Consider the following 9,985-nt stretch of genomic DNA (forward strand, 5'->3'; position numbering starts at 1 on the left):
TTTGAGACAGATTCTCACTCTGTCACTCAGGCTGGAGGACAGTGGCTCTATCCTGGCTTGTGACAGCCTTCACCACCCGGGTTCTCCTGCCTCAGCCTCCTGAGTAGCTGGGATTCTCCTGCTTCAGCCTCCTGAGTAGCTGGGATTACAGGCACATGCCACTGCACCCAGCTGATTTTTGTATTTTTAGTAGAAATGGGGCTTCACCATGTTGTCCAGGCTGATCTTGAACTCGTGATCTCAAGTGATCCACCCACCTTGGCCTCCCAAAGTGCTGGGATTATGGGCGTGAGCCACTGAGCCTGACCCCCTTGCCTGTTTCTGAAGACTGCAAGGTAGCACCCCTGGTTGAGAACTACTGTCTTAATTTTATCTGATTCTAATAGCTTTTATCTTATTTTTTGATCCACCGTTCTCAGATGTTAAAACACTTATTTGCTAGGTACTTGTATACACATGCCATGCATGTGTATATATGCTCTTAGATAAAATCTTGACTCAACTACTATTATTCAAGAACCTACTATGCTCAAGAGATTAGATACAAATTATTCAGGGTTACAAATTCTTGATATTTGGAGTTGAAATCAGAATGTCACCATATTAACCCAACATTGATCCCCAAACTGAGAACAAAATGACAGTTTAGAAAACCCAGACCCACCTAAGTGCACTGCTCTGTCTGGAGAGCATCCAGTCCTATTCTGCTAAAGCCGGAAAATCTGGGTAGGTCGAGAAGACCAAGAATGGTCGCTTACCAGTACGTGGCCAGCTTTGTTTTACTTACGTCTCCAGTCACTACCAATTTATATTGATGCCAATTCCAGACATCTTGTTTCATCCCAAAACACTTTAGGATGTATCTCCAAGAGAAAACTCTTTGTTACTTTTTTCCAATTTTTAGAATTGTTATAAAATACACATAACATAAAATTTATCATCTTAACCATTTTTCAGTGTACACTTTAGTGATACTAAGTACATTCATATTGTGCAGTCATCGCCACCGGCCATCTCCAGAACTCTTTTCATCTTGTAAAACGGATGCTCCATACTTGTTAAAAAATGACTCCCCATTCACTCCTCTCCCTAACCCCATCTACTTTTTGTCTCTATAGATTTGACTATTCTACATACTGGATATAAATGGAATCATATGATATTTGATATTTGTCTTTTTGTGTGACTGGTTTTTTTTTTTTTTTTTAGATGGAGTCTCACTTTGTTGCCCAGGCTGGAGTACAGTAGCACAACGTCAGCTCACTGCAATCTCCATCTCCTGGGTTCAGGTGATTTTCCTGCCTCTGCCTCCTGAGTGGCCAAGATTATAGGCACCTGCCACTGTGCCAGGCTAACTTTTGTATTTTTAGTAGAGGCAGGGTTTCACCATGTTGACCAGGCTGGTCTCGAATTCTTGACCTCAAGTGACCCATCTGCCTTGGCCTCCCAAAGTGCTGGGATTACAGGTGTGAGCCACTATGCCAGACCTTGGCTTTTTTCACTTAGCGTAATGACCTCAAGGTTCATTCATGTTGTAGCATGTGTCAGAATTTCCTTCCTTTTAAAGGCTGAAGAGTAAATCCTTTTGCATGTGTATAACACATTTTGCTTATCTCTTCATCCGTTGATACACACTAAGAATTCTTTATTTTTTAACTCTAATAACGTCACACCTAAAAAAAATCAGTAATTTCTCAACATCACCCAATATCTTGTCAGTGTTGTTTCTCTGTTTGTCTCAAACGCTTTATGCATTTGGTTTGTTTGAAATAGCATCCAAAGAAGGCCTATGCATTGCCTTTGGTTGACATTTTATGTATTAGAGCTGCTTTTTGAAGGAAGCTTGGATCTTATTTTTTGATATTTAACACAAACATTTTATTTGTGTACATTTATCTTTTTAATTTCATAGTCCTTTCAAATTTGTTAAATTCTTATTGTTACTCTAGTATATGGACAGTCTTAAAGCATACCCTTAGCAGATAAAACAGTCCCTGTATATGACTTTGATTAGAGTAATTACTCAGAATATTGACTAGTAGATGATTGAAGGTCAGAGCCCTGGGGCCTGGATCACAGACAGTGATCCTTGTGGCCATCACCAATGAGGTGTGGTTCAGCACTGGACACACGCTCACTTCATGCTTTTCCATCTCATTCCAAGAGTCTTTTGTTTCATACATTGTTTGGGCTTTTATGTGCTAAATATTCAGATGGATTCAAAATGAGGAGAACCTGAATTTGACTCTAAGAAGAAACAAGAGAGTAAGTAAATATGAATAACTAATACAAAGCAAAGCTCTCTATTCGATAAGCATGCCACAGATAAAAGGCCTGGAGTAGGGGACTGATTACCCGTGAAAGTTACTTAGGCCACCTCAGCAGAGCTAAGCCAGATACTTTGCTGAAATTAAGATTTATTCTACCACATTTACTTGGCTTCAAGAAAATTAGATTGGTTTGGCATGACTTCTTAGTGAGCCCATAGTGACTGCAGGTATTCATGTTTTTCTTTTCAAAGGGCTCACAAACCTGATGGGTAATGTTGTGGAATTTGGAGGGAGAACCTCAAATGCAGCAGTCTTATCTTCTGGAATCCCACTGTCCTCTGTTTGATTAATAAATATTATAAATCCTGGCACTTTGGGAGGCTGAGGTGGGCGGATTACTTGAGCTCAGGAATTGGAGACCAGCCTGGCCAATACGGTGCAACTCTGTCTCTACTAAAAAATACAAAAATTAGCTGGGTGTGGTGGTGCATGCCTGTAGTCCCAGCTACTCGGGAGGCTGAGGCAGGAGAGTCACTTGATCTTGGGAAGTGGAGGTTGCAGTGAGTCAAGATCACACCATTGCACTCCAGCCTGGGCATTGCAGCAAAACTGTCTCGAAATAAATAAATAAACAAGTAAATATTGTAACTTTTCTAGGGCATTTATATTATTCTGTTTTTCAGGTTTTTCTATTAATTGCATATTTGTCTTTTTGTTGTGACTGGTTTTTGTGTGTCAGAGTAAATAACACTAATCCAACCCTTGCCCTCCAGTAATTTATGACCTTGGATGTTGTTGTATAAGCCAGCGGGGACTAAGCTAGGGAGAGGACGATGGAATTTGAACATGGCTCATTTGTGAGAAAGTTGGTAAGACTGGGAGGTTTTCTTTGGTTGTGATAATGTGGTTTCTTGGTTTACTAGCTCTCAGTGGTTACACTTGTGGGGCTTCTGTTATTTCTCATTCTTGGTTTATTTAAGTAGGTTAACTTAAGTAAATCATGTCCTTCTTCATGGGCTGTTCCCCTGCTTCCCTTCTAAGCCTTGGTGTATCCTGGGGCTCTGTGCCCTGGGATCCCAGGCCATCCGCTCACATTTCACAGTCTCTCTTGGTGATTCCATCCAGTCTCATGACTTTTCCTGCTATAGATGACCCCCATATTCTTATTTTTTGGCTTGAATTTTTTTTAGACTTAAAAAGTTAAACAATATAATACCTAAGAAAATTCTAAAAGTAACAAGTCTGAGGATGGCAGGCCCTACCAAATGTTACAAACCTCAATAAATAAAATAGCGTGGTGTTGATGTATAGCTAGATGTTAGGAGCCCCATGATGGCTGAACACATGGAGGTTCCTGAGGAGCGGTGTGCTGGAAAAGGCAAGGATACCTCTGGCTCCTTGCTTTATGTACCTCTTCCATCTGGCAGTTCATCTGTATCCTTTGTAATAAGTGAGAAACATGTTCCCTTGAGTTCTGTTAGCTAGTCCAACAAATTAGTCAAATCCGGGAAGCAGGTCAAGGGAACCCTGTTTTATAGCCAGATGGTCAGAAGTAAAGGCCACAGTCTGGGCTTGGGATTAGCGTCTGAAGTGGAGACAATCTTAAGAGACTGAGGCCTCAACCTGTGGGATCTGAGGCTGTCTCCAGGTAGATATCTTCAGAATTGAATTAAATTGTAGGATATCCAGGCGGTGTCTGCTGGAGAAACCCCCACACATCTCGTGTTAGAAGTGATGTGTGAGAACAGGAAAAATACTTTGGTTTTTCCTATCCTTTATAAACCACTGCTAGCATTATTTTCTTTGCTGTAACCCAAGGTTGGAACATGAAGGGACTTTCTTGTAGTAATGGCAATATCAATCGGCAGATTCTATTTTTAAAAAATTATTTCACTACAGTTATGAAGTATGTTTTGTTTTTTGCTGTTATATGTCCTTGTGTTTGTTTTGGTGAACTCATATGGGAACATAATCACCACTTCGTTTATCTTTTCTGTGTTAAAATGGAATATGAATTTCAAACAACTCAGTATTGTGGTCAGAACACAGGCTTTATTAATACCTGGCTCCATCATTAATCAGCTTTGTAACTTCAGAAAGATTTCTTAACCCCAACTTGGTTTTTCCCAAGTGGAAAGTGTGTGTGGGATGCCTGCCTCAGTGGGCTAACAGGAAGATGAGATGAGGTGACCCGTTGTCCTGCAGCCTGCTCCGCTCAGCAGCTGGAACATCCAGCATGTGCTAGACTCCGCTACAAAAGACAAATAAGGCACAGTCCTGAGTTATACTTGCAGTATGAACAGTCTCACTTGTGTTCCTTCCAAAGGGTGGTGGTGATTTTAACGCAGTAGTCCATGATCTCTGTCGCCAGTGTGAGCCTCTTCAAGGTTACACAAGGTAGCAGATGTTAAATGGTCACGTCAGTAGCAGTAGAATTGGGGCTGAACAGAACAGTGTTTAAAAATAAAGTTGTCTAGCCGGGCATAGTGGCAGGTGCCTGTAATCTCAGCTAATTGGGAGGCTGAGGCAGGAGAATCGCTTGAACCCAGTAGGAGGAGGTTGCAGTGAGCCGAGATTGTGCTATTGCACTCCAGCATGGGCAACAAGAGCAAAACTCTGTCTCAAAAAAAAAAAAAAAAAGGTGCCTTGTAGGTCAGAACAGGGAAGTTTATAGAAATAAGCTTGGTGCCTTATAGGAGTGATAAACATTCCTTGAATATGTGTTTCCCAGGGTTTTTCATTGATGCTTATCCCATTAACAGGTCTTGATTTAGCCCAGGCACTGTATATAAGATGGCCTTTGGAGAAAGGCGCCTGGTTTCAGCTTACACAGTAGAAGCAATCCGTCGGCCTTGGAAGATGTGCCAAGCCTGCTGACTTTCTTATTAACCCCAGACTCTCCGAGAAGTATTCACACTGACTTAGAAATTCATTCAAATGAGACTTAGACAGATTTGATGAGATCTAGGGAAATATTTAAGCAAAAACTTTCAGCCAGTTCTTTTTTCTTGCCTTTTGGAGAAACCAGGTTTTGTGTTTTTTCCCTTTCCCTTCCACTTCCCTTGCCTTCACCTCTCCAAGGCCTCCTTCCTCCCAAAGCTCTCCTCAGTGGTGGGCTCATCTGTGATGCCTTATCTGATGGCGTCCTTTGGGAGTTCACCCCCAACTCATCTCTTCCTGTCTGTATCACTTGCGGCATCCTTGACACTGCCTGGTGTTCCTGCACATGTCTTCACTGTGGGTTGGTAATAGCCTTGAGAGTTGATTCACAGGCTTGGGTGGATCTATTAAAGGTATAGAAAAGCAAGCTAATGTTTGGTTCAAGTATTTACCTAATGTTAACTTTTTTCTAAATTTTAACTTTTACTCCTCTTCCTTTGCTTTTGGCTAGAGTCCATCCATTTCAGAGGAAAAACAATTAATCTAATGCCTTTTTTCTGTTTAGCTCCAAAACCTTGGAATTAATCCAGCCAACATTGGATTCAGCACACTGACCATGGAATCTGACAAGTTCATATGTGTCCGAGAGAAAGTTGGCGAGCAGGCACAAGTAGTGATCATTGACATGAACGACCCAATGGCTCCGATCCGACGGCCTGTCTCTGCAGACAGTGCCATCATGAACCCAGGCTCTAAGGTGGTAGCTCTGAAAGGTAAACCCGATGGGATTGTTAGAAAGGAATCTTATCTCACTTTAACGGCTTTGTTACATTAAATATTGAACAAGTATCACTAAACTCATGGCAAAATGTCATCAACTTAATTCCAAAAGCTTTAGCAAAAGCTGTGTTTAGTGTGCCCTAGTAAGAGGCCTCTGAGTGCCAGAACTTCTTGGTAACATCACCCACAGTGCCAGACACACTGAGAGGAAGCAAATGCCCAGGTCTTTTGTCTTCATGTGACAAGGAATGCACAACAGAACTGTGCATGTTTCCCAGGAAGGCTGTGTGGCCCCCTTGCCCAAGGGCCTGCTGGAGTGATACTTCCAGTCATCTGAAGAAGACACAGGCTCAGGGGTTTTCCTTCTGTGAAACACATCAATGATAGAAGAGCTAATAATTAACAGAATTTCACTTCCCTGAAATTAGGGAGTCTTGGGTGCTTAAAGCCTTCTAGTTATCTTGAAAAATACAGAATCTTTTTACATTGCCTTCATTTGGGAAATAAAAGGATTAGGTATGCAGTAGACTTAATGTTTTATGTGAAATGCATTATCACTTACTTTGAAAAGCAAAGGGCGTTTCTGGACCTAGAATTAGTGAATGCTAAATATTAGCTTTGCCTAGGCTTCTGTTTTGTTACAGAGATGGTGTCTACTTGGTCATTTCATTAGGTAGAAGGACATCTGAAAGTTAAGACCTTTCTATTTAAAAAGAAATAACTGAAATTGTTTTATTTGAAAGGATCTTTGTTCTATTACCAACTCTACCTTTTCCCTGTAATCTTGTTAAAGTAATTACTTAAACATATAGTGTAAGCAGTATAAACTTTTTTTTTTTTTTTGAGACAGTGTCTCACTGTCACCCAGGCTGGAGTGTAGTGGTGCGATCTCGTCTCACAGCAACCTCCACTTCAAGCGATTCTCCTGCCTCAACCTCCCGAGTAGCTGGGACTACAGGCCACCACGCCCAGCTAATTTTTTGTATTTTTAGTAGAGATGAGGTTTCACCATGTTAGCCAGGATGGTCTCTATCTCCTGACCTCAGATGCTCCACCCACCTCAGCTTCCCAAAGTGCTGGGATTACTGGCATGAGCCAGCACACTCGGCCAGTATAAACTATTTTAATTAGAAATTATTACTATGATGGAATATTAATGATTCTTTTATCTTTCTCGTACTTTGTCACTTATCCCTTGCCTGTTTTTGATGGAATATTTGCCTTGTAGTGTTGCCTTTTTCTGCATTTTATATTGTTGTAGTATTTAAAAAAATATTTGTAGAGAAGGGGTCTCACCATGTTGTTCAGGCTGGTCTTGAACTCCTGGTCTCAAATGATCCTCCTGCCTTAGCCTCTCAAAGTGCTGAGATTATAGGCATGGGCCACTGTACCCAGCCTTGTTATAGGACTTTTAAGAGAACTTATCTAGCATGTTGTTTGCTGTTCAGTATTCTCAGCAGGTCTCAGAAATGCTCTGCATCTTAGTCTTCCTGGTTCTCTGGTGTAGTTCTCTTTAACAGTATGCAGTGCGGAGCTCTCAGGGTGTGTATGTGTATTCTGATGTGGAGTTGGGAGTAAAGAGAAGACAATAGTTAGATATTGTCAATCCCTTCCAGCCAAAGACCACCAGGAACACACTTGGGAGTTGAACAAGGTGGATTTATTGTTGCAGTGAGAGAGAACACACGCCCTGGGGAACTGGGGAGTGTCTCAGTAAGAAGGTGTTAGAGCCTTTATAGGATTTGGGCTTTGGTTGGATGATTTAAGGGGTAGTCTAAGGAAGCAGAATTTGCTGTAGATTGGATGTTGGCAGCAAGTGGGGGTAATTTTTATGATTGTATATCTCAATAAATCTTATCTATTAGGGAGTGAAGATTAGAGTGAGATTAAAGCTGTAATGGGGTAAAGAAGTAGCAGTCACTCATTTTAGCTGAGAGAGACGGGTGTTTGTTGGTATTTGTGAGTTGCGCAATAACCTTGTTATTTTGTGTTTGCTCCGTCTTACTTGATCGTGGTCTCAGAGGGCCCTTGCCTGAGGCTGGTGTTCTCCAAGGTGGTTTATGTCCCTCAGGAGAACAGTGTGGCATTGCTGTGATTGCCAGGCCAGCTTCCAGGTGGCAGGGATGCTCCTTTTAATTTTCTTTCTTAATGGTCATATAAATCACTTCAACTATGACCTGTTGAGTGCTGTTTTCTTTTGTGTATGGAAGTGTAAGGCTCTGGAACCAAAGAGATGTAATTCTAAGGCTTTATCTTATTTTTACTGCTAATTCTGTAGCATTAAAATGTCAGATCATTATTGTATAAATCATTAATAAGTGGAGGATATACAGTGTGTTTTCAAGGCCCTACACCAAAGTGAGCAAAACTGTCTTTGAAGAAAGAGTTGTTTGTATAGTGATTGGTTGATGGAGATGATGATTTGCAGGTGAGCCCCGCCATAGCACACACCTTGACTAGCTCCCAGGAGCCAGTGGAGAAATACAAGGGTGTGAGGGCTTCACCTTGTATCTCACAGATTTTTCCTATTTTGGGTGGTGAAGTTTTATGATTGGAAAGGGGCTCATGAAGGAGCTCTTGTACCTCCTTTTACAAAAAGGGCTAGGCTGGATGCCTTGTGTCCGTAATCCCAGCACTTTGGGAGGCCATGGCTGGAGAATTACTTGAGCCCAGGAGTGCAAAGCTTCATTGAGCTACTATCGCACCACTACATTCCAGCCTGGGTGACAGAGCATGACCCTGTCTCTAAAAATCATAGTAAATTACTTAAGGCTGGTTGCAGTGGCTCACACCTGTAATCCCAGCACTTTGGAAGGCCAACATGGGCAGATCACCTGGGGGTCAGGAGTTGGAGACCAGCCTGTCCAACATGGTGTAACCCCATCTCTACAAAAATATATAAATTAGTGGGTGTGGTAGCGTGCATCTGTAATCCCAGCTCCTCAGAAGGCTGAGGCAGGAGAATCGCTTGAACCTGAGAGGTGGAGGCTTCAGTGAGCAAAGATTGCACCACTGTACTCCAGCCTGGGCAACAAGAGGGAAACTCCATCTCAAAAAAAAAAAAAAATTAAATTGAAAGGGACATCATTGCAGCATGTCCTCATGCCTGGCTGTGAACTCCCAAGGTGCTCGGAGATACTCAGCCCATGTCATTGCCAGGCTTTCTGGAGAAGCCTGAAGCAGATTCACTTACCCAGTCTCTGTTTATACTCTCTCCTGATGGATTTGTGAGGAATTTTTTAAAGCCAGATACATTTTGCCCTTGACTTGAAGAGCATGAGGTGGTGGCAGAATTCCTCATCTGCTGCTTATGATTTTAGTGGAACCCCTTAACTGAGGGATTGGCAAACAGTTTGCTTTTTGCCCCTGAACTAGGAATGTTTTTTATTTGTTTTAAGACCAGGTCTCTGTCATCCAGGTTGGAATGCAGTGATGCAATCATGGCTCATTGCAGCCTTGAACTCCCGTGCTTAAGCGACCCTTCAGCCTCAGCCCCCAAAGTAGCTAGGACAACAGGCACATGCCACCATGCCCGGCTAATGTTTAAACATTTTTTGTAGAGATGGTATCCAACTATGTTGCCCAGACAGGTCTCAAACTCCTGGCCTAAAATGATCCTCTCACATCAGCCTTCCAAAGTGCTGAGATTACAGATGTGAGTCACCTCACCTGGCCAAGAATGGTTTTTATGAAGAATTGTAAAAACAAAAGAAAACAGGCAAATATGTGACAGAGGTCTTACATGTCCTTTTATAGGGAAAGTTGGCAGATACCTTACATTACTGGCCCCGGTGTGATAGTCCCAATTTTATTATGAAATATTGTGCATTAGCCCATTCTCACACTTTTATAAAGAACTACCTGAGACTGGGTAATTTATGAAGAAGTCAATAATTTAATTGACAGTTCCACAGGCTATGTAAGAAGCATGGCTAGGAGGCCTCAGGAAACTTATAATCATGGCAGAAGGTGAAGGGGAAGCAAGCACATCTTACCATGGCAGAGCGGTAGAGAGAGAGCAAAGTGGGAAATGCCACACACACTTTTTTTTTTTT

General features: G+C 42.0%; 1 protein-coding gene across 10 annotated transcripts in view; it reads left to right on the forward strand.

The window, feature by feature from the left end:
• Nucleotides 1-9,985, forward strand: part of CLTCL1 (clathrin heavy chain like 1) — a 128,738-nt gene that overhangs the window by 36,576 nt on the left and 82,177 nt on the right. For 9 of the 10 annotated variants that reach the window (XM_037732647.1, XM_017512088.2, XM_017512095.2 and 6 more), the window contains one exon: nucleotides 5,716-5,923. In XM_037732647.1, the coding sequence (XP_037588575.1) occupies nucleotides 5,716-5,923 (208 nt within the window). Of the gene's footprint in view, nucleotides 1-5,715; nucleotides 5,924-9,985 lie in introns of those variants that run through there. The other variant, XM_017512096.2, reaches the window with a different exon arrangement.

Source organism: Cebus imitator, unplaced genomic scaffold (genome assembly GCF_001604975.1).
Source record: "Cebus imitator isolate Cc_AM_T3 unplaced genomic scaffold, Cebus_imitator-1.0 Scaffold461, whole genome shotgun sequence".
Taxonomy (NCBI): Eukaryota; Metazoa; Chordata; class Mammalia; order Primates; family Cebidae; genus Cebus; species Cebus imitator.